The sequence below is a fragment of the Artemia sp. Qi Xiang Cuo genome, chromosome 19 (genome assembly GCF_049724085.1).
Source record: "Artemia sp. Qi Xiang Cuo chromosome 19, ASM4972408v1, whole genome shotgun sequence".
Lineage (NCBI taxonomy): Eukaryota > Metazoa > Arthropoda > Branchiopoda > Anostraca > Artemiidae > Artemia > Artemia sp. Qi Xiang Cuo.
Window position 1 is genome coordinate 14111245 of NC_142812.1, and position 24640 is coordinate 14135884.

At 35.8% G+C, this 24640-nt stretch overlaps 1 protein-coding gene across 1 annotated transcript; it reads right to left on the reverse strand.

The window, feature by feature from the left end:
- Window positions 1-1573: 1573 nt before the first annotated feature.
- On the reverse strand, window positions 1574-24640 carry LOC148940524 (uncharacterized). Its single transcript, XM_089105567.1, has 4 exons — window positions 24365-24640; window positions 15919-16035; window positions 13938-14111; window positions 1574-1807 (listed from the first exon to the last, which is right to left on the reverse strand). The coding sequence occupies exons 2-4, from the start codon at window positions 15959-15961 to the stop codon at window positions 1587-1589; spliced, it is 438 nt and encodes a 145-aa protein (XP_088961693.1). The 5' UTR covers window positions 15962-16035; window positions 24365-24640; the 3' UTR covers window positions 1574-1586.

Consider the following 24640-nt stretch of genomic DNA (forward strand, 5'->3'; position numbering starts at 1 on the left):
TGAAAATAAAACAAAAATTAATGAAGTCGAATATAATACAAATCTGTTATTAATGGAAAATTATTTATAGACAAGATCCTAATATATTCCTAGACAAGATCCTAATTTGTGTTAGGTAATAGTTTGGTAATTGTAATTACCAAAAACTGAGCTTAATCATTGTTAAAATTTTGGGCAACTATTTACAATAGCTTGCCAAATTTAGGATCGTAGTGATGTTTAAAGACTGAAACAAAATTTTTAGCATTTGTAAATCGAAAAATAATAATTATTAGAGATATTAGAATAGAACAATAATATTACTAATAAAATATTTAGAATAAAGAAATAGAAACAGAAGTATACAATTGAAATCTCATTGTCAAAAATCCTGTGATAGAGACATAAACTTCCTCACTTTCAAAAAAAAAAAAAAAAAATTCCTTCTTATTGATTTGTTCCTTTTTTGTTAACTTATAAGCTTATACTCTGGACTAATTATTCGTTTGCGTTGCACCCATTTTGTATTTTGATTTGTTTCTTCATCTTCTCCTTCCTGTTAATCCTGTAACTAATGCACTTAGGTTAGCTTTGAGCAATACAACAAACTAAATACATTTTAAATATAGTACTAAATATGACAAAATCAATAACTCTTATGATAAGTTGAAAATTACAACAAAATCGTACATTAGAAAATTTCAAATGAAAGTAAAGAGTGTAGATTTAAAATAAAAGCAAGCAGAAATAAAGAATAACAAAGATAAAAACATGGTTTTAAGTATAGGCAATAACAACATTAACTAATCTCTGTTTAATAACGATGTAGCGTATCTTTCCACTTTAAAGATTTTGATATATTTTTTTTGAATTACATTCACAATTTTATAAAGAAAAAGTATATTTTTCTATTTCTACTCTCGCTATGTCTATTTATTACACAGTCGATGTCTACCTCAATATTTTGGTGAACGTTTATAATGATTAGTCCTGTCAGTCTAGATTCCTGTCAGTTTAGAACTCTTCTTTTGTCTTTCCTCTTCTATTAATCCTAAATTATTCAAATAAAGACCAACTCCGTAAAAAAAACATCAACTGTAATGAAGATGACATTTTTTCTTCTTATCGATTGGTTCCTTTTTTTGTTTAATTTAAAATCCTATGCTCTGGATTAATTTATTGGGTTTTATTGCACCCATTTTGTATTTTGATTTATTTCTGCATTTTCTTCTTGCTGTTAATACTGTAATTAATGCAATTAGGTTAACTTTCATTAATACAACGAACTAATTCATTCTAAATATAGTACTAAATATGGCAAAATCAACAACTTTTACCATAACATTATGATAATATCAATTAGGCTTGCCTACACTTGCAATCAAAGGACCGACTATAGCAGAGGTTTAAAACATATACCGTAAATATTTCAAATACCATTTACATGTATGGATCTGTATACAAGATAACAATAGACTAAACCCAATTTTCAAAATGTTGAATGATAGTTTAGAGATAAATTTATGTTTTACAGTCTTCTAGTTTGTAGACTATCCATTAATGGCTTGTTTGAGTTTCTAACCTCTTTTTTCCAAGGAATTTAAAATTTAATACTCCATCTTAACAAACAAATGTACACGAAAAAAAAACATACCACCGTCCAAATTCATACCCGGCTCCAATTTTAGAGGCTGGCAATTAGATTCAGGCTTTGCAGAAGCATCTGTGAAAAAAGTCTTCTCTTTCAAAACTTCTTCTTTCGGTAACAAAAAAGGATATGCATTTTCAAACAGATTTTCATCATCATTTGGTAGTGCATCTTCAAGATCTAAAGTAATTTTATAGCTAATTTAATTAGAGATTTTGGATTAAGGATTTAGTGATGGGTAAAAAGTTTCAAGAAGAAAAATTTTCCTTACCAAAAAAAAACTTTCCGAAAATTTTATAAAAAAATTTTTATTCTATAAGTCGTCTGGTGGATGACAGAAGAAGATACCTAGGTTTTTGAAAATTTTCAATAGACTATAAAACAATTTGAAGATACTTTTTTCGAGCCAATTTCTTTGGTTAAAGCGGACATCTTACAACTTTCCTATTTAGGACCATTTTCTGCAAATAAAAATTAGTTCTAATAGACATAAGAAAGACAAGACTAAGAGAGACATGAATCAAATGGAGTTATAATTTAATGAAGGCGGATCAAGAAAATTATTTCTTGTAACAAATGATTCCGGCTGTGACAGAAACAAGCTTTGATACATTTTCAAAAAGTCTGAATTTAAAACTGGACTCAATCCTCCTGTCCCAGTCTCAACTTTAAAATAAGCCTGATTGTATAAACAATGAGATTATGGAGCTGAAAACCCACTCTTCTTCACGCGCTAGTAAAATCGCAGCCTTTTAGCAGGATTCTATTCTTCAAAAGGCTCATTTTGATGAGCTTGAAAAAAAAGTACTGGACTTTGAAATTAAAGATAGACAGTTAAATATAATTATTCAGGGTTTACCGTCCGAGAGCCCCGGTCAAAATGCCAAATCTAATAATGAATTTTTTATTAAAAAAAAAAGTGGGCCTAGCAGCTGATACTGTTCATGTGACAAAATGATACGGTTTTTATGATAAACTAATAAGTGGGGTTAACGTGCGTAGAAGGCCCAAAGCAAGACCTGTCCTCATCTCATAACGTAATGAACTTAAGATCTAAAGGATCCTTGAATCTGTTACGAATCTTAAAGGATCCGGAATACTTTTACAACAATTTGTATTAGTGGACAATGGTGGAGAGGCTGAGAGATTTTGAAAAAAAAATCAGCATAATCTGAAGGATTTTTACCAGTATCATAGGCAGCGCAATAGCGCTACCTAAGTAAAGAACGATATTGGCACAATGTATCATTTATTTTCTTGTTTTGGCCAGGTCACTGCGGATCAGAAGGGTTGTCATATAAACTTCAAAAAGGGCTCATTCGATTGGAAATTGAAATGGCTAGTGCCCTTTTAAATAGTCGAAAGTGATTGCAAGGCAACTAACACCCCTTCCACGCCCACCATTTCCCCAAACACATCCAATCAAAATTTTAATATGGTATTTTGAGATTTTGTACAGCGTAGTTGATTTCCACATAAAAATTATGTTTTTGAGGAGGACCCTCCCCCACAGCCCTCAGGGTTGTAAGTTATGCCCAGGGGCATATAAGGTTTTTATAGAAAGCTTTGTCATAGAAACTTCAAAAAGATCTAATTCAATTGGAAATTCAAAAGACTAGTGCCATTTTTCATAGTCGAAAGTGATTAGAGTCCAAATAACCCCCCTCTCATGCCAACCTTTTCCCAAAACACATCCATTCAAAATTATGAGATAGCCATTTTGTTCAGCTTCGTTGAATTTTTTGTAAATTTGGTAGTTGTGGGTAAAAGCGCCCCCCCCCCCTCAGACCTCAGGACAAGGGTTTTAAGTTATACCCTGGAGGTATATAAGGTTTTACAGAAAGTGGTGTCGCAGAAACTTCAAAAAGGGCTCATTCGATTGGAAATTGAAATGGCTAGTGCCCTTTTTAATAGTCAAAAGTTATTGGAGGGCAACTAGCCCTCCTCTCACACCCACCTTTGCCCCAAACACATCCAATCAAAATTACTGATTGGATAATCAAAAAAAATTATTGGTTGAAAGTTATGCCCTAGGGGCATATAAGGTTTTTATAGAAAACGCTGTCATAGAAACTTCAAAAAGGCCTCAATCGATTGGAAATTGAAATGGCCAGTGCCCTTTTTATATTCAAAAGTCAAAAGCGATTGGAAAGCAACTAACACCCCTTCCAAGCCCAACATTTATCCAAACACATTCAATCAAATTTTGAGATGGCCATTTTATTTAACGTAGTTAAAAGTTCTGGAAATTAGGTCTTTGAGGACGATAACCTCCTACGAGCCCTCAGTGCCAGGGTTATAAGTTATACCCTGGGGGCATATAAGATTTTTATTGAAAGCTTTGTTGTAGAAACTTGAAAAAGGGCTCATTCAATTGGAAATTCAAAACACTAGTACCTTTTTTAATAGTCGAAAGTGATTGGAGGGGAACTAACCTCCCTCTCACGCCCAACGTTTCCCTAAACATATACAATCACAATTTTTAGATAGCCATTTTGTTCAACGTAGTTCAACAAAGGTTCAACGAAGGTTCAACGAAGGTTCAACGAAGGTTCTGAAAATTAGGTCTTTGAGGATGACACCCCCCCACCACTACCACCACCATAGCCCTCGGAGCAAGGGTTGTAAGTTATGCCCTGGGGGCATAAAAGGTTTTTCATAGAAAGCGTTGTCATAGAAACTTTAAAAAGGGCTAATTCGATTGGAAATTGAAATGCCTAGTGCCCTTTTTAATAGTCGAAAGTGATTGGAAGGCAACTAACACCCCTTCCACACTCAACATTTGTCCAAACACATTCAATCAAATTTTGAGATGGCCATTTTATTTAATGTAGTTGAAAGTTCTGGAAATTAGGTCTTTGAGGGTGATAACCTCCTCAGAGCCCTCAGGGCAAGGGTTATAAGTTATACCCTGGGGGAATATAAGATTTTTATTGAAAGCTTTGTTGTAGAAACATGAAAAATGGCTCATTCAATTGGAAATTCAAAGGGCTAGTGCCATTCTTAATATTCGAAAGTGATTGGAGGAGAAATAAACCCCCTCTAACGCCCAGCTTTTCCCCAAACACATACAATCACAATTTTTAGATAGCCATTTTGTTCAACTTAGTTAAAAGTTTTGGAAAATAGGTCTTTAAGGATGACAACCCCCCTCCACACAGCCCTCAGGGCAAGGATTGTAAGTTGAACCCTGGGGGCATATAAGGTTTTTATAGACCTTTTTATATATTGTTGTCGTAGAAGGCTTTTTTATATATTGTTGTCGTAGAAACTACAAAAAGGGCTCATTCAATTGGAAATTTAAATGGCTAAAGTCCTTTTTAATAGTTGAAAGTAATTGGAGGGCAACTAACCCCCTTCTCACGCCCACCATTTCCCCAGAAAGATACAATCAAAATTTTGAGATAGCCATTTTTTCAACGTACTTGAACGTTCTAGAAATTAGATCATAGAGGATGAAACCCCCCCCCCCCATTAAAAGTCCCCAGGGCAAAGATTGTAAATTATGCCTTTTGTGTATATAAGGTTTTAATAGAAATATTTGTGATAAAAACTTCAAAAAGGGCTCATTCAATTGGAAATTGAAAGGGCTAATGCCCTTTTTAATAGTCAAAAATGATTGAAGGGCAAGTAAACCCCCTATAACGCCCACCATTTCCCCAATCACATCCAATCCAATTTTTCAGATATTCGTTTGTTTCAACGTAGTTGAAAGTTCAGGAAATAAATTCTTTGAGGATAACAACTCCCCCCCCCACAACCCTCAGGGCGAGGGTTGTAAATTATGCCCTGGGGGCATATAAGGTTATTATACAAGGTTTCGTCAAAGAAACTTCAAAAAGGCCTCATTTGATTGGAAATTGAAAGGCTAGTGCCCTTTTTAAAAGTCGAAAGTGAATGCAGAGCAATTAACTCCCCCCCCCCTCACGCCCATGATTGAAAAGATACTAAACACCCCCTACTAACCCACTAGTTCGCCAAATACATCCAATCAAAATTTTGAGATAGTTATTGTGTTCAACGTAGTAGAAAGTTCCGGAAATCATGTCTTCGAGCAGGACAGTCCCTCCCAGAGTCTTCAGGGCATGGGTTATAAGTTATGCCCTGGGGGCATATAAGATTTTTATTGAAAGCTTTATCGTATAAACTTGAAAAAGGGCTCATTCAGTTGGAAATTAAAAGGGCTAGAGCCCTTTTTAACAGTCAAAAGTGATTGGAGGGCAACTAACCCCCTCTCACGCCCACCTTTTACCCAAGCATAACCGATCAAAATTTTTAGATAGCCATTTTGTTCAACGTCTTTGAAAGTTTTGGAAATTAGGTCTTTGAGGATCACGACCCCACAGCCCACAGGGCAAGGGTTGTAAGTTATCCCCTAGAGGCATATAAGGTTTTGGTAGAAAGCATTGTCGTAGAAACTTCAAAAAGGGCTCAATTGATTGGAAATTGAAATGGCTGGTGGCCTTTTTAATAGTTGAAAATGATTGGAGGGCAACTAGCCCCCTCTCACGCTCACCATTTCCCGAAACACATGTAATCGAAATTTTGAGATGGCCATTATTTTCAATGTAGTTGAAAGTTCTGAAAATTTACGTCTTTGAGGATGATAACCCGCCCCCCCCCACAGTTCTCAGGGTAAGGGTTGTAAGTTTGACCTTTTGAATAGTCAAAAGTGATTGAAGGGCAATAATTAGCCCTTCCCATTTTGTCCCTGATAGCCATTTTGTTCAAAGTAGTTTAAAGTTCTGGAAATTATGTATTTGAGGATGATAGACCCCCCAAAGCCAGGGCCAAGGTTGTAAGTTATGCCAAGGGGCATGTAAGATTCGTACAGATAGCATTGTCGTAGGAACTTCAAAAGGGGCTCATCCAATTGGACATTGTCCTGCACGCCCACAATTTCCCTAAACACATTCAATCAAAATTATGAGATAGCCATTTTTTCCACGTGGTTGAAAGTTCTGACAATTAGGTCTTTGACGATGACAACCCCCCCCCCCACACACACACACACACACAAAAAAAACCTCAGGGCATGGGTTGTAAGTTATGCCCTTTGTGTGCATACAGTTTTTATAGAAAGATTTGTCATAAAAACTTCAAAAAGGGCTAATTCGATTAGAAATTGAAAGGGCTAGTGCCCTTTTTAATAGTCGAAAGTGATAGAAGGGCAACTAACCCCCCTCTCACGCCCACCTTTTCCCCAATCAAATCCAATCAAAATTTTGAGATATTCATTTTGTTCAACGAAGTTGAAAGTTCTGGAAATTAGGTTTTTGAGGATGACAACTCTCCCCCCACAACCCTGAGGGCAGGGGTTGTAAGTTATGCCCTGGGGGCACATAAGGTTATTATACAAAGTTTTGTGATAGAAATTTCAAAAAGGGCACATTTAATTGGAAATTGAAAGGCCTAGCGCCCTTTTTAAAAGTCAAAAGTGAATGGAGAGCAACTAACCCCCTCTCACGCCCACGATTGGAAGGAAACTAATACACCTTCCTAGCCCACCCTTTCCCCACACACATCCAATCCAAATTGTGAGATAGCCATTGTGTTCAACGTAGTTGAAAGTTCTGGAAATTATGTCTTCGTGCAGGACATCCCCCCCCCCCAGTATTGAGGGAAAAGGTTATAAATTATGCCCTGGGGGCATATAAGGTTTCTATTGAAAGCTTTGTCGTAGAAACTAGAAAAAGGGCTCAATTGATTGGAAATTGAAAGGGCTAGTGCCCTTTTTAATAGTCGAAAGTGACTGGAGGGCAACTAACCCCCTGTCACGCCCACCTTTTCCCCAAACACATCCAATCAAAATTTTTAGATAGCCATTTTGTTCAACGACGTTTAAAGTTTTGGAAATTGGGTCTTTGAGGATGACAACCCCCACCCTCACACAGCCCCCAGGACAAAGGTTGCAAGTTATCCCCTGGAGGCATATAAGGTATTTATAGAACACTATGTCTTAGAAACTTCAAAAAGCGCTCATTCGATTGGAAATTGAAATGGCTGGTAGCCTTTTTAACAGTTCAAAATGATAGGAGGGCAACTAATCCCCTCTCACGCTCACCATTTCCCGAAAGACAAATAATAAAAATTTCGAGATGGCCATTTTTTTCAATGTAGTTGAAAGTTCTGGAAATTATCTCTTTGACGATGACAACCCCGCCACAGCCCTCAGGGTAAGGGTTGTGAGTTTGCCCAGGGGGCATATGAGGTTTTTTTTATAGAAAGCGATGTTGTAGAAACTTCAAAAAGGGCTCATCCGATTGGAAATTGAAAGGGCTTTTTCCCTTTTTAGTAGTCAAAAGTGATTGAAGGGCAACTAACCCCTTCTCACGCCCGCCATTTCCCCAAACACATCCAATCAAAGTTTTGAGATAGCCATTTTGTTCAACGTAGTTGAAAGTTCTGGAAATTATGTATTTGAGGATGACAAACCCCCGAGCCCCCCGGCCGAGGTTGTAAGTTAGGCCCTTGGGGCATATAAGGTTCGTAGAGATAGCGTTGTCGTAGAAACTTCAGAAGGGGCTCATTTAATTGGAAATTAAGAGGGCTACTGCCTTTTTTAACAGCCAAAAGTAATTGGAGGGTAACTAACCCCCCTCTCACGCCCACCATTTCTCCAAACACATCGAATCAAAAATTTAAGAATGCTATTTTGTTGAACGTAGTTGAAATTTTTGGAAATTAGGTCTTTGAGGTTGGAAATCCCCCCACAGCCCTCAGGGCTAAGGTTATAAGTTATTCCCGTAAAAATTTTAGCATTGCCGTAAAAATTTTAGAAAGGGCTCATCCGATTGTAAATTGAAAGGGCTATTGCCCTTTCAATTTTTTATGGAAGGGATGGTTGTTCAACTTCAGAACAGACTCAGTCTTTCTCCCTGAAAAAGACTATGTCAATATAAAGCGAACAGAAACTAATCAGAAAAATATTTAGCACAAAATAATTTTTTCAAAAAAAATGTAAAGAAGTCCATTAAACCAAAAATGAACAAAAATAGAATCAAATAATTTACCAAGCATACAACTACCACAAATCAGCATCAATAAATAAATGAAACCCAAAACAAACAGAAATAAAAATAAGTCAAACTTAAAACGAGCAGAAATCAATCTGAGAAGGGTTCTAAACAGCTGTCCAAAAGCCCAAAAAATTATTTTAAATGTTTTCCCTTTTATAATTTTAAGAAATCAAAAATTAGTTAAGATTATAAGGAATAAATATCAGCATATGCATATTAAACTGACAATGCATATTTTTTTTCAGTCAATTCATTTGAATTTTTTCAGTAAAGTACAATATATATTCTGGCTTGCTTTGGGAAAGCATTGGATTTAATAAAATCATATCTTTTAGAGTCTTCTTCTTCTTTCCTTTCACTATCATCATTGGTTGGTGTCCCTATGGGTTCAATTACGGGTCCTCTTTTCTTTCTTCGTTATATTAACGATCTGTGTTTTGCTACAGCTTCATCTTCCCTATATATATTATTTGCTGATGATACAGTTGCTTCTGGGTGCGGTAAATCTTTAAATGAGCTTTAAATAAATAATTTCCCATGCATACAGTCGTATTTCAAAATGGATTGATGAAAAAAACTTGCACTTAATACAACAAACTAAACTTATTATTTATTGTAGAGTTGAGTGCAGGTTTCAAAATTAACTAACATTTGCGTTAAGCTTGGAAGACCGTTTATCGTCCATCGAAAGATCAACAAGTATTCATTATCTAGATGTGGTTATCAACGAGAATCTTTCGTGGAAGAATTACATCAATCTTGTTCGTGCGAAAGCATCATGGGACATTGGTATTATGAACCAGTTGTAAAACTTAGTCTCCTACTCTGCACCTCAGTTTTACTTTAGTAAAATCTTGGTTTGATTATGCGGGATTGGTTTACCTCAACACTTTTAAGTCTATTCTTAGTCCACTTCAAAAGATACAGAATAAGTCTGCTCGTGTCCTTAAGTCATTTCTACCGTCTCCTTCCAGTGCGGTATAGGGTTCCATTGATTTGGTCAAAGTTTGTTGCATCTATAAATGTCACCTTGTCAAATACTGCCATTGGATCTCGCACTGAGCGTTGCTCATTCAATACCTTAAAATTTAAAAACTTATTTGATGAAGAAAAGTGTCTTCCATTTATTTTTTAAATTATTTCGTGATTGTTTAGATATGATCTTTCTGCACTCCCTGTCCACTGTAGCCTGATAATTGGTATTATAAAGTTAGCATTGTCTCAGATGAACGTGTGCTGGCAGTAGGTTAGTGTGGCATGTCAATGTTATTTTTTAATTATAAAATTCAGGCAAGAATAGTTGTGTTTCTTTCAGTGGCATGATGTGTTAATTCTGTTGACTGTTTTTTCATTGGTATATGAACTCTGCTCACAAAAAATGAATAAAATTGTGTAATTTATGGCTATATTATAATAAAGAACCTTGGAGCGAATCTAATGATTTTCCGTCCTTTTGATACTCCATGATGACTTCTGAAGGCTGTTTGCTATATTAGGGTTGAGGACTCAATAGCTTCCCAGTTGTACAAGAATTTCTGCTTTAGCCCTTCTTTGTCGACAGTTCGCTTGAATGCACCCGTCGAATCAGCAGTCACTGTATTTTCAGAGTTGATTTCACAAGTTTGCTACTTACTGGATGAAGAAATGGCTTCTTTCTCGGATTGAGGAGTGTTGCTTGAAGATTTTCTTTGAATGCCCCCTAGTCATAGAGCGTTCTGGAAGGGGAGGAGGAGACCAGGGAGAGGATCTTTGAAAATAATTTCGCGAGCCATAATCATTTCGTCACGTTTCCTTCGGTTTGCAAGAGTAGGGAGCTTCAAATGACGTAAACATTCTTCGTATGACATTTTTTTGAGGCCTTCAACCATTTTGGTTGCTCTTCGTTGTACTCTTTCAATTATTCCTTGGTCCTTCTTGAAGTACGGTGACACCAGAGTCATTCCAACCTCTAGGCGCTGGCGAACTAGTGCCTTGTAGAGCTTCACAAATATTTTTGGGCTTCTGCTGGATATAATTCTTTTGATTATTCCAAGAAATTGTAGGGCAGACGATGATACAGATTTTGCATAGGTGTTGAACTCAAGTTGATGATCAACAATAATTCCAGGATCTCTTTTTCAAAAACTGCAGAGTACAATGGAGATGGTACTACTGATGTGGATTATGATTGCCAAAGTGTATTACATGGCAATTAACAGCATTGAAAGAGAGGAGCCATATATCAGCCCAAGTCCCAAGAATGTCAAGGTCCTTTTGGAAATATTCCATATCAGTGGGTTTAGCTGGTTTACCATCAAGTTTTACACTTTACTGAAAAAATACAAATGAATGTACATAGTCAGTTTAATATAGATATAGTGAAAATCCAATTTAGGCTCATCTAAAGTTAAACAACCATCCCTTCCATTAAAACCTTAAATAGCCCACCACACAACTTAGAACCCTCACCCCCAGGCTCTGACGGTTTGTATCAACTCCACTCTTATAAAGGATACTAGAACTTTGAATTTCGAATCAAATTAGCTACTTTAAAATACCAATGACATTACTTGCTATGATAGAACAGCACTACCTATGATATTGCTTATATGCCATTTTAATACTTGAGTGCATACAGTTTTTCGTTTAATTGAAAATCCCCCTGAACGTTCCAGCTAAATTCCCCTAGAGTCATTAGTTACAGTAACTGTAGAATTAGAATCAAAAGAATACACAGTGTTTTCTTACTGTTCCAAAATCTTTTTCAGACCCTTCAACTACGACGAACAAAATTGTTATATCCAAATTTTGGTTGCAGGTGTAAAGAGAAATGATGAGCGTAGAGAGGGGGAAGCTAGTTGCTCTCAAATCATTATGACTCTTACAAAGAGAGCTATAACTTTCAATTTCAAATCAAAAGAGCCCCGTCTGAAGTTTATACGACCGCCCAATCCATGAAACCTTATATGCCCTCATGACATAACTTAAAACCCTATCCCAGGACGCTGGAGGATTTTGTCAACCCTAGAGGCATTATTATATGTTCTTTGGACTGTTTTGAACAAAATAGCTATCTCATAATTTCATTAAGGTGCGTTTGGTGTAAAGCGGGGTGTTCGGGGGGGGGGGGGTAAATGCCCTCTATAACTGAAAGTAGCAATGTCCACAACTTTTGTTCATCCCCATTTTCTACCTTCTTCTTCAGAAGCAGCAAAATTTCACTGTTTCCAAAGCCATCTTAGGAGAGTACAAGATTGAATTGGACTTCAGAGCCCTGTCCTTGATCCTAAGAATTGCGGATGGAGACTTAAGAACGGCTGTTTACTATCCTGACGAATCTTCCAGTGGCACTAAAGAAAATTCTCATCGTCGTGAAGTGTGGTTGTACGGGATCCAATGACAATGACCGGTACAGCCGTCATCGAAATGACATCGAATGCAACATTGCTTGCAAATCTTGCAAAGGAACTAGTTGCTCTAATGCTCAGGTCCAAATCAGAGTTAAAGAAGATATGTGATTAACTAAAAAATGTGATGAATATCCAACCCTTTTACAATTTCAAAATATCGGTGATTTTCTGTTCAAATTAAAATCAATGATTTAGCTAGTTTTGAGAAGTTGCTTATTGGACTCTTAGAATTTGAGATGGTCACGTTAAGGATGGAGGGTTGGGTAAGTTGATACGGACACGACTTCTTTTATGCATTAGCAAATCAATTTTTTCCTGTGTGAATTGAACTTCGCGCAATGTTGCTCTCAGACCTACATCGCTGCTCGATCTATGGGCAGGAAGGGGAAGGGGGACTGAACGTAAGCCTTTAAAACAGAAAAAAGTGCATATTCGTGATCTTAGTACCCGATTTACCTATTACGAACTTTCTATACATATAAATTGAGTTGTTTTTAAAGTCTTCATTTTAGATGAAAAGATGAACAACGGTCAATTCCGCTTCTTTCGAATTTGACCGATTTTTTACAGGTCGTAGAAATTTTTTTTTCGTTTCAAAAGGTACCAAAATAAAACTATTACAATTTTTTATAGGTTAAACCTTATTTTTAACTGGACTATTCCTTCAAAGATCCAGTTTAGGTATAAAAATGTCTGTCCATACATACGGCCAATACATTCCTATACATTTCAGTCTACTAACTTCAAGAACATCCACTAGAGACATATTTCAGTTCCTACCATCATTCTCCCAAGGAGTGATGGATAATTTCCGGACTTCCTGGAAAGAAGTCCGGAACATTATTTCCGGACTTCTTCATAACTTATAATTTGTGCTGTTGCATTTTTAATATCTTTTATAAAAATAAATTTCTGACTTAATTCTTCATGTTACTAAACAATTCCTCTAATGCTTTAATGAGTTTGTTTCTTATTATTGTAATTCCAAGACAAGATCCTAATTTGTGTTAAAATCCTAATCCTAAGCCTGTCAAATTTGGCAGCACAGTGATTCTTCAGGACTGAGAACAAATTCTGAGAATTTCTAAGAAGAGCATGCCCTTAAATTGACATTAAATAGAAACAAAGAACACAAAACAAATACCCACAGTGTCAGAAACCCTTTACTAGAGACTCTTAAACTATTATACTAGAGACAATTAAACTATTGCTCTATTGCTTTATTGAGTTTTTTATTATTATTGTAACTTCTAGACAAAATCCTAATTTGTGTTAAAAATCCTAATCCTAAGCCTGTCAAATTTATCAGCACAGTGGTTCTTCAGGAATGAGAACAAATTTTGATAATTTCTAAGAAGATCATGCTCTTAAAGTGACATTAAGTATAAACACAGAACACAAAACAAATACCCGCAGTGTCAGAAACCCTTTACTAGATACTTACAGTCACTCACTGTCAACAACAAGGACAATAATTTCTTCTTCTTATTGATTAGTTTCTTTTTTAGGTATTTTATAAGCTTATGCTCTGCGCTGATTTTTCGGTTTCGTTGCACTCATTTTGTATTTTGATTTTTATATCTTCTCCCCGTTGTTAATCCTGTAATTAACGCACTTAGGTTAGCTTTGATCAATGCAACAAACTAAATATATTTTAAACATATTACTAAATATGACAATATCAATAATTCTTATGATACCAGTATAATAAAATCAATATTAGGCTTGTCTAAACCGACAAACTAAAGACCGAGTGTGGCAGAGGTTTAAAACCTATACCATCATTAAAGGACTATCCATTAAAGGTATATTTCAGTTTCTGCCATATATTCCCAAGGAGTTGAAAATTCAATATTCTATATTGCAACACAAATGTACAAGGAAGTTCAAAAAAAAAACATACACTGTCCATACTAATATTTGGCTCCAATTTTAGAGGGTGGCGATCTGGTTCAGGCTTTGCAGATGCGTCTGTACAAAAAGTCTCCTCTTGGAAAACTTCATCTTTAGGTAACAAAAATGGATAAGAACTTCCAAACAGACTTTCTGCATCATTTGGTAGAGCGTCTTTAAGTTCTACAGAAAACTTAAAGCTAATTTATTCGAAAACTCAGAACAGTAATTTAGTGATACGTAAAAACGTTCAAAAAGAAGTTTTTTCTTTTCTAAGAGAAAATTTTCAAAAAAAGCTTAAACAACCTTAGGACTTTGATAGTAAAATATTTCGAAAAGCTTAAGAAAAAAATCTTGCAGGATTGGCTGACTACCTGGGTTTATCGTAGCAAAATAGAAGAGTTTATGGCAAATTACTGTAAGCAAAGCAAAAGCTAATTCTTGAAAGTGGTAAACAAAAAAAATAAAAGTTTTGGGACGAAAACGCAACAAAACCTCACATGCTTAACCTTTGTAGAATCAAAAGGATTTAAAATTTACAACTTTTTTAATTTTTGGAGCAGCCTCAGGAAGCTATTTGGATGGCTCCCCCTTTAACTTAGCTATTTTAACATCAATGCAAGAAAAATAATTTTTGCATTTAGAGCACCTGTCTTCTCTTTAGCAAATTAAAAAGGCAATTCCAAATCTAGGAAAAGTGTAAAGCAAAGTTTAAATTCTTAGGGAAAGCGTCTGGAGCAGGGGGGCGAATCTGGCACTTTTTTCAAATTTCATTTAAGAAAAGTTATGTTACAAAAAGGGTGCAAAATATAATTAAAATACAAAAAACAAACTAATATTACATAAGACAGAATTGAACACCACCTTACATAGATAATTTTTGCCATTAAATGTGGAATATGTTTTATTAAGGGTAGGGTATAATTAGCATCTACTGTACCATGAGACTTGAAATTAAAGAGTTAGGGAGTTTAGGGGAGGAGCGACTCTTGATAATCTAAATTGACGAAGGGGAGATAGGAAAGTTTTACCACAAGAAGCATATAAGGCACCCCAAGCAGAGGTCCTAGACATACTCTATACAATTTATGCTTTCTTTTAAATCTTTTCTGCAATTTCAGCCTCTTCTTAAAATATACATTCCAATATTTTACAATGCAACAAAAAAAAAGCACACTGAGAATTTTATGTATTTTATGCTTTCAACCCTTCAATCCTGTGGTCACCCAAGAGCAAGATGGTCTAATAGTCTACAATGCAATGCAAAGATAAGACCTGATGATGCACCTGTGGCAGTTCAAAACTGTTGCAGTCAGCAGGAAAATTAAGTCATTTAGCCCAGAGGAATTTATTCTCTTATCTACACAGATATTGCTAGAGGGATATCTTGGAAACTCCCCTACTTAAAAATGTCTGGTTATACATGGTAAACTAGACAAAAGCCCTACTTTAATGATGAGTCTCAGCTGGTTCTTTTTCATACCTTGGATATGTGGCCTAATGGGGTAGGAGAAACAAGGGATAACAGAATTTACTATTCCCATCCATTCTATTAGTAAGTTTTTTCTTCCTTAAAGCCAATCCATTTTTTAGGGATAGGCATAATCTTTCAACCTCCATTTAAAATTTGTGTTCTAGGGAAAAGATGATCTTATTGGACTAAGAAATTAAAAAAATTAGTTAAAAAATTAAAATTTGCATTCTAGGGAGAAGATGATCTTATTTAAATTACACAAAGGAAATAAAAAAGCACAGCTTTTATTACATTGGTCTGAAGCTGTTTACTGGATTTTTCATTTTTTAATTGATAACAGACAGGTTTTACAGTTTGTTTATTCTATTTGACGAACAGTCTGACAATCAAACTGACTTAGAACAATAATTAAGATTGTTCTTTTCAATATAATAGCACAAAATAAGAACAGTAAAAAAGCACAAAAGTAACATAAATAATCATGAGATTGGTTGGATCCCCCATAATACTAATTACCTTGCTTAACAGCAGTGACACCAAAGAGGATGGGTATTTCCATGCTTCTTCAGTTGAGTTACAAAGTCAGAATTCTTTCACAAATCTGAATAATATACGTTCAAAACAACACAAAATCTAGAAAATAGATGGGAGATACAAGAAAGAAGAATATAGATCAGACATATACTGGAGCTAAAGACCAATTTATTGCTATTTTTAAATTTATATTGAACAACAGCAGTAAAGATAGTTGTAAGGTATGTAGACTTTTAATGGTCTTTCCCAAAACAATCCATTGCAAATCTTCAGTTACTATAAGAGTCAGCAGCTTTCAAATGAAAAAATTAAAAGGTAAAGTACAAAGCTTGATTAGATCTTACACTCGTGTGTAGTACTTACTGCTTACAACGCTTTTAAATACCTCATTAATTTGGTTGATCCAATTGGACCAATGTATTTTAATTCTAGTTGCTGCATTTAGAATATTTTGACAAAATATGGCCCTTTAGAGGAAAATCAGCCTAAGCATCTAATCTTGGAGACTCACTATTGGCATTTGTAAATATATGCTGGTGACAGAGGGAGGCAGCCACCTCCCAAAAGATATGGCAAGACCAAACAAACATTTCACAGTTTATGAACTGGCTCACTGAGAATTTGCCTCATATTCTCTTTGGACTTATGATAAGAAAGTTATCTTCCTCTTCAACTTGTTGAGCAATAAAAGATTCATTTAATAAAGAAAATTGAAATCAAAAAACAAATAACCAGAATACAAGAATTAAAAAAATCACATAGTTGTGTTGTCAAGTTTAAACAAACTTTTTTTTCATTTAAATTAGCTTCCTAATATTTTCTGGTGTGAAAAAAATGATAGAGATAGGTTACAACTTTAGGGAAATTAATTTTTCTACCCAGTAGGCTACCCTATACATATTTTTCTTCAGTCATTTTTGAATTAGATAATGATAATGACAATATCATAAGCAGCGCAAACGCACTGCCTAAGTAAAGAACAATGTTGGCAGAATGTATCATTTATTTAATTTTGTTTTTTTCCATACCAGGGCACTTTGTATTGAAGGCGTTGTCGTAGAAACTTCGAAAAGTGCTCATTCGATTGAAAATTGGAGTGGCTAGTATTCTTTTTAATAGTCGAAAGTGATCGGAGGGCATCTAGCCTTCCCCCACGCCCATCATTCCCCCAAACCCATCCAATCAAAATTTTGAGATAGCCATTTTGTTCAGCATAGTTGATTTCCAGATAAAAAATATGTTTTTGAGGAGGACACTCCACCACAGCCCTCAGGGCAAGGGCTTTAAGTTATGCATTGGGGGCATATAACAAAATGTTGGCACAATGTATTACATATAAGAACAATGTTGGCACAATGTATTATTTATCATTTTTTTTCCTTTAGAGCAGGGCACTTTGTATCAAAGAAGTTGTTGTAGAAACTTCAAAAAGGGCTCATTTGATTGGAAATCGGAGTGGATTGTGCCCTTTTTAATAGTCGAAAATGATTGGAAGGTGACTAACACCCCTTCCACACCACCATTTCCCAAAATACTTCCAATCAAAATTTTAAGATAGCTATTTTGATCAGCATAGTTAATTTCCAGATAGAAATTATGTTTTTGAGGAGGAAACTCTCCAACAGCCCTTGGGCAACGGTTGTAAGTTGTGCCCTCAGGGCATATAAGGTTTTTATGGACGGCGTTGTCGTACAAACTTCAAAAAAGGCTCAATTGATTGGAAATTCAAAGGGCTAGTGCCCTTTTTAATAGTCGAAAGTGATTAGAGGGCAACTAACCCTCCCCCTCCCACACCCACCTTTTCCCCAAACCCAGCCCATCAACATTTTTAGATAGGCCTTTAATTCAACGTATTTGTTAGTTCTAGTACTTTGGTCTTTAAGGAGAACAACCCCCCCCCCCCCCGAGCCCTCAGGGCAAGGGTTGCAAGTTATGCCCTTGGGGCATATAAGGTTTTTTATAGAACGCATTGTCATAGAAACTTCAAAAGGCGCTCATTTGATTGGAAATTGAAATGACTAGTGCCCTTTTTAATAGTCAAAAGCAACTGGAAGGCAACTAGCAACCCTTCCATGTCCACCATTTCCCCAAACACATCCAATAAAAATTTTGAGATAGCCATTTGAGACATCCACGCACTTCAAAGTTCAGGAAATTATACCTTGGAGCAGGACATTCCCTCCACAGTTTTCAGGGCAAGAGTTATAAGTTATGCCCTGGGGGCATAAAAGGGCTCATTCAATTGGAAATTCAAAGGGCTAGTGCCCTTTCTAATAGTAAAAGGAACTTGAGGGCAACTGACCCCTCTCTCACACCCACCTCTTTCCCAAACACATCCTATCACAATTTTATATAGCCATTTTATTCAACATGGTTGAAAGTTTTGAAAATTATGTCTTTAAGGATGACAAACCCTTTGCCCTACATCCCTCATGACAAGGGTTGTAAGTTGTGCCCTTGGACCATATAAGGTTTACATAGAAAGTTGTTGTAGAAATTTCAAAAAGGGATAATCTAATTGGAAATTGAACTTGCCTTTTTTAATAGTCAAGAGTGAGTGGAGACTAATTAACCCCTCTCTCACGCCAACTATATCCCCAAAAACTTTCAATCAAAGTTTAGAGATAACCATTTTGTTCAACCCAGTTGAAAGTTCTGGAAATTATGTATTTAAAAATGACAAACCCCCAAAAGCCCCCAGGGCAAAGGTTGTAAGTTATACCCTGGGGACATATAACGTTTTTATAGATAGAGTTGTTGTAAAACTTCAAAAGGGACTCATTCAATTGAAATTTGAGAGGGCTAGTGCCCTTTTTAATAGTCAAAAGTGATTGAGGGTAACTAACCCCCCTCTCATGCCCACCATTCCTCCAAACACATCCAATGAAAATTTTCAGATAGCTATTATGTTCAACAAACTAGAAGGTTCTGGAAATTAGGTCTTTGAGAATGACACCCCCACCCCATCCCCAGGGTTGCCAAAACTTTTAAAGGTCAAAGTGTCCAAATCAGTCAAAAGGACACTTTAGTGTCCCTCTAGAAAATTAGCCAATATACAGGGTTGCCACTATGATCTTTCAAACCTGTGAAAAAAGTTCCAAAAAACCTGTGAAATTTGTCCTTCTTTGTTCTGCTACCTAGTGTTACTTTCATAAGCTTTGCAGGTACTTCCAGTTTTTACATTAACACTACCAATAAATTAAGTCAAGTGTTAGTTCAATTTGAAGAGATGGCAGAAAAAAATCGTCAAGAGAAAGTCAAAAGAGCAAATACCGCTACTTATCTTAGTCGAAAAGTAAAGAACCAATCTTAGAGATTCATTCTCACTTTGGCATTTTCATAAGTTATGCAAAAAAGATGCAAGCTGTCAATCTTTGGTAGCTATTAAGGATCTTTGGGTGCAACAAGGTCCAAACTGCTGTAGCAACAATATGTCTATTTTGACTTACATGGTTTTAAAGTTAAACAAAAGACGTCGATCACCTTAACCACTCAGTCAACTGGTTGGTCAAGGGATTAAAATCGTTTAACAAGTCCTTTATCTTGCCGTTTTCTGAACATTTAGCAGTAGCCCTGAGCAAAAATGATGTTTTCAAGAACTAAAAAAGTGAGAAGACAAGGCCAATTGAAATAAATTCGCTTGAGTTATACTCGATAGGAACTGGTGACCAGCGTTTGACAAAAAAATACAGCTGAAAGTATAGAAAATAAAACAGAAACAGTTGCTAGCGGCTATAAATAAAATTGAGCCACAACACAGCTTTTCTGTGAAACTCCTTTCTCTCTATTAAAGACAGCAGTGTAATAATAGCCATATGCAAAGGGCTACACGTGACAGGGATTTAAACGGAACATGCCAGCAGGGAATGGCCATTCACTTCTTCTTTCCAGCCTTCTCAGCGGCCTTTGTGGCTTTGCCACCAGCAGTAGGTGGGTCCTTGAAGTTGACCGACTTGATGACAAACGTCATCCATAAGATAGAAGAAAAAGATGGATTCTATAGTTCTTGCATACCAAATTGGTTAAGATTTTAGGTCCTATTCTTATTCAGTTGATACATGGTGTTTACACAGGGCGCAAAAACATCTAAGTAAAATCCCCAAGCCATTACCACTGCTTAAAAGTAAAGTACCAATTAAAAGCAGTCGTATTTATAAAAAGAGAAGAAAATAAAGACATTTGGTTTTGATTTGGAAAAATGTCCAAAAAGTGTCCCTTTTTTCAAAAAGCTGCCTTTTTTGACCCAATAGTGTCCCAGTGTCCCTAGAGTGAAAAAGTGTCCAAAAGCCACTAAAAGTGTCCATTTGGCATCCCAGCCCAGCCCTCAGGGCAAGGGTTGTAAACTATGCCCTACAGGCATATGAGGTTTTTATTGAAAGTTTTGTCATACAGGGGTGACTAACGCCCCTCTCACGCCCACCATTCCCCAAATATATCAAATAAAAAAATTTTAGATTGTGCATTTTGTTCAACATAATTAAAAGTTTTGGAAATTAGGTCTTCTAGGATGATAGCCCCCTCAGAGTCCTCAGTACAAGGGTTGTAAGTAGACGCTGTGGGGGCACATATGGTTTATATAGAAAGTTGTTCTAGAAATTTCAAAAAGGGCTCCTTTGACTGGAAATTGAAATTGCCCTTTTTAATGGTCAAAAATGATTGGAGAGTAATTAACCCCTCTCTCACGTGCACCATTTCCCCAAAAACTTTCAATCAAAGCTTAGGTACAACCATTTTGTTCAACGCAGTTGAAAGTTCTGAAAATTATGTACTTAAGGATGACAAACCCCCTATGGCAAAGGTTGTAAGTTATGCCCTGGGGGCATATTATAAGGTTTTTTATACATAGAGTTGTTGTAAACTGTCAAAAGAGGCTGATTCAATTGAAAATTGACAGGACTACTGCCCTTTTTAATAGTTGAAAGTGATTGAGGGTAATTAACCTCTCTCTCATGCCCACCATTCCACCAAACACATCCAATCAAAATTTTCAGATAGCTATTTTGTTCAATGTAGTTCTGGAAATTAGGTCTTTGAGATTGACACCCCTCCCCCCAGCCCTCACGGCAAGGGTTGTAAGTTATGCCCTGGGGCCATATAAGGTTTTTATTGAAGCTGTTGTTGTAGAAACTTCAAAAGGGTTCATTTGATTGGAAATTGAAAGGGCTAGTGCCATTTATAATAGTTGAGAGGGATTGCAGGGCAACTAACGCCCCTCTCCCACCCACCATTTCCACTAACATATCCAATCAAAATTTTGATATAGCCAATTTGTTTAATGTAGTTGAAAGTTCTGAAAATTAGGCCTTATAGGATGAAAACCACGCTAACCCTTAGAGTAAGGGTTGTAATTTATGCCCTGGGGGCATATGAGGTGTTTATAGAATGCATTGTCATTTCAAAAAAGGCACATTCAATTGGAAATCAAAAGGCCTAGTGCCCTTTTTAATAGTCAAAAGTGATTAGAAGGCTTGACATTTTATAGAAAAGATTGATGTGGATATAATGCATTTTTTGTTGTTGTTGTTGTTCTTTAGACCAGGGCACTTTGTATCAAAGGAGTTACTGTGGGAACTTCAAAATGAGCTCATTTGATTGGAAATAGAAAGGGCTGATGCTCTTTTTATTGGAGGGCAACTAATCCTCCTCCAACGCCCACCCTCCTATTTCCCCATTATGTTTAAAAACTAAATGTCGCCTTAAGATTAAATCAAGATGCACTGTGTTAATGCTAATTACCAATAAGGCATCAGCAGTATCCCAAGAATGACTGAGGGTATTATGTTCAAACTTTTGGGGCTACTTCTCCTCTTAAAATTTAACCAAATCAAAATAATGTACATGTATCCAAGCTATCAAAGAAAGTAAACAGATTTTTTTGCCAATGGTATCATGTTTTCCATTTCAGGTCAACTAGAGGAGGTATGAAACTAATTTAAACACTACTATTTGTTTCCAGATTTTTAAAAGGGTGAATAAAGTCATATAAAAAGAAAAGATGTAAAGTATTCTTTCTTTTTCCCTGAAAAGACTATGTCAATATAAAACAAACAGAAATCAATTAAAAACCTTTTTCCACAATATAAGTTTTTCAAAGATAATGTAAAGAACTCCATTACACAAAAAATGAGCAAAAATAAGATCAAATAATTTACCAAGCCTAAAGTTACCCCAAATCAGCATCAATAAATAAATGAACCCCAAAACAAACAGGAATTACAATAAGTAATGGAGTCAAACTCAAAATGAGCAGAAATTAAAATAATTTGGGCTCAAAACCCCTATGACTTCCCAAGGCCAGAACAAAATTTGAACTTTACTGAAAAAAATAAAAATGAATATGCATTGTCAGTTTAATATACATATACATACTGATATTAACTTTATATTTGAAGTTTTCTTTTGCAATGCATTTGAATTTTCAATGTGTGTTTGTGTCCTTCTTTTTCTTCTTTATTTTCTTTTTGTTTTCTTTAGTGATTACTCTGTCTAATAGATTAGACTTTCAGAATTTTTAGTGATGATAGTAAATTTCAATCATTGTTTAGTGTATTAGAATGGATAACCACCGGTAAAGGACCAAAAGAAATATTTTAAGGTGATTAAAAGTTGTTTATTGCCTAAAAAGTTGGCAAAATCAGAGAAAGGTCTTCTAATTATTAATGACTTTAAAATCTACTTTAAACACAGCAAAACATATTTTATAAAAAATCAAAAGTCAGCATGGCCTTAAAAATCAATTATTAATAATAATACTTAGATACCTGACTGGCTGATTGTCTAAATGCTTTTAAAAATAACTGAAGATAAAATGTTGTTTGCAAACTGAACACCAATATGTAAGTAAGTATGGTGGTTCTAGACTTTCAAGGTCCAAACTGGCAGTAGAGCTCCATTTTGTGGTCCTTTAGCCAGAAAGAGCAATAGGAAGCTAGGAACCAGCTATCCTTTACTTTTGCATACCCTTCCTGCTTATCTTCCCCAGATTTCTCCAGGTGCCCATTTAAAGCTCAACCAACTCTTGCTGAGCTGAGTCACTTCACTGACCCCTATCCCAACCCACATTAACTGGCAATGCCAGGAATTAAACTTGTGCTCCTTGGACAAAGGATTCCCAACCCAGAGTGCCAACCACTTAGCCAGGAACATCAATTTGACCAGAGAATAAAAATTATTTGAAAAATAGGAAATATTAAAAATACAATTCAAGTCATAGTTACTGCCATTTTCACAGTAAAATTCTACTTCAGCAACTTTTGGCTATCTTGGAAAGGGGTTAGGTTAGGAAAATGAAACTTCCAGGCAGGGGTCTACATGCTAATGTATGTCCTAGGAAGGTATTTTGAAGTACCTACATCCACTCCTTCTCCCTCTAAAGGGTCCTGACCTCTGATTCCCTTTAAAAATCTGAGTGTTATAAAACTGAAACGTTGCAAATTAGACATTCTGCCTAAATTAAGTACAACACAATTGTTTTCAGCTTCACAACTTTGCTCAATCCCAATTTATAAGGTTATAAAGATATTCAAATACATTTCCTAAATTTTGAATAAAAAGCATTAATGTAGCTTAAAATACTACTCAAATCACAGGAGTTGCATTTTCAGAACTAAAGCCAGAGAATATAAAGTTATAACTGAAAATTAAGGTAATTTTTGTTGTCAAAATTTCAATAGGTCATGTAGGCAAATTTCAGGACCTTCTAGAGGGAGAAGAAGTGGAGGTAGCTATTTCAAAATACCTTTCCTGGATACATCTTCTTCTTCTAATTCACAGCAGGTGGGCTATTCAGTTAGTACTATTTAGCCCTTTTCTTTTTGCTTCACTCTGTGGGCTACAGAGCTACTGGCTTGGTTGTCTCTTATTTATTAGATATTCTCAGATATCTTTAAGTAGATCTTTTGACTCAAGGATTTCAAATATAAGATGGTAGATATCAATTTCTGTGCTCTGTGTACAGGTATAGTTGGCTAGGCTCTTGGCTGATAGTCAGATTTTGTGGTGTTTAAAACATTTTAACAGTTTATAAAGCAAGGTATGTTGTGCAGACGTCAGCATATTACATTCAAATAGGCAATGGTCAATTGTTTCATTATTCATATTACAATGCCTGCAAAGAGGGGACAGGGGAATTGAACCACTTGAATTAGAAACCTTATATGAGAATGCAAAGAAATTTAGTCCTGGATACATTTAATCTTGTAGACCCATCCTTGAAAGTTTCATTTTCCTAACCTAACATCTTTCCAAGATAGCCAAAAGCAGCTAAAGTAGAATTTTACCAAACCCTCTAAAGAGAGGAGTGGAGGCAAGTACTTCTAAATACCTTCCCAGAATATATATTTAGCCTGGATACCCATCCCTGAAAGTTTCGTTTTCCTAACCTAACCCCTTTCCAAGATAGCCAAAAATATGTAAAGTAGAATTTTACCATGTTGTTGTTGTTTGGGGTTTGACGCGTTCGACCAATCGGTCATATGCGTTCGTATCACTCGATTAATCTGTGCCTTCTGTAATCACTAGCTTGCTTGGGTGTCACTTTAGTCAATATTCATTGAGCCATGTCAGGTATCACTTATTGTGCTATTGGTAGGGGGTCATTCACATGTAGCAAATGCCTGCGTCAAAAAACAAGAATCAGAGTAATTCGGCACTGCTTTGTCATAAAAAAATTAAAATACAATTGCAACACAATTAAATAAATAAT

Bases quoted from the DNA above. Each gene is read 5' to 3' on its own strand.
- LOC148940524 (XM_089105567.1), bottom strand. From the start codon at position 15,961: ATGGAAATACCCATCCTCTTTGGTGTCACTGCTGTTAAGCAAG. The intron at 14,112-15,918 runs GTAATTAGTATT...AGTTTTCTGTAG, and splicing joins TGTCACTGCTGTTAAGCAAG to AACTTAAAGACGCTCTACCA. The intron at 1,808-13,937 runs TATGTTTTTTTT...AAATTACTTTAG, and splicing joins AAATATTAGTATGGACAGTG to ATCTTGAAGATGCACTACCA.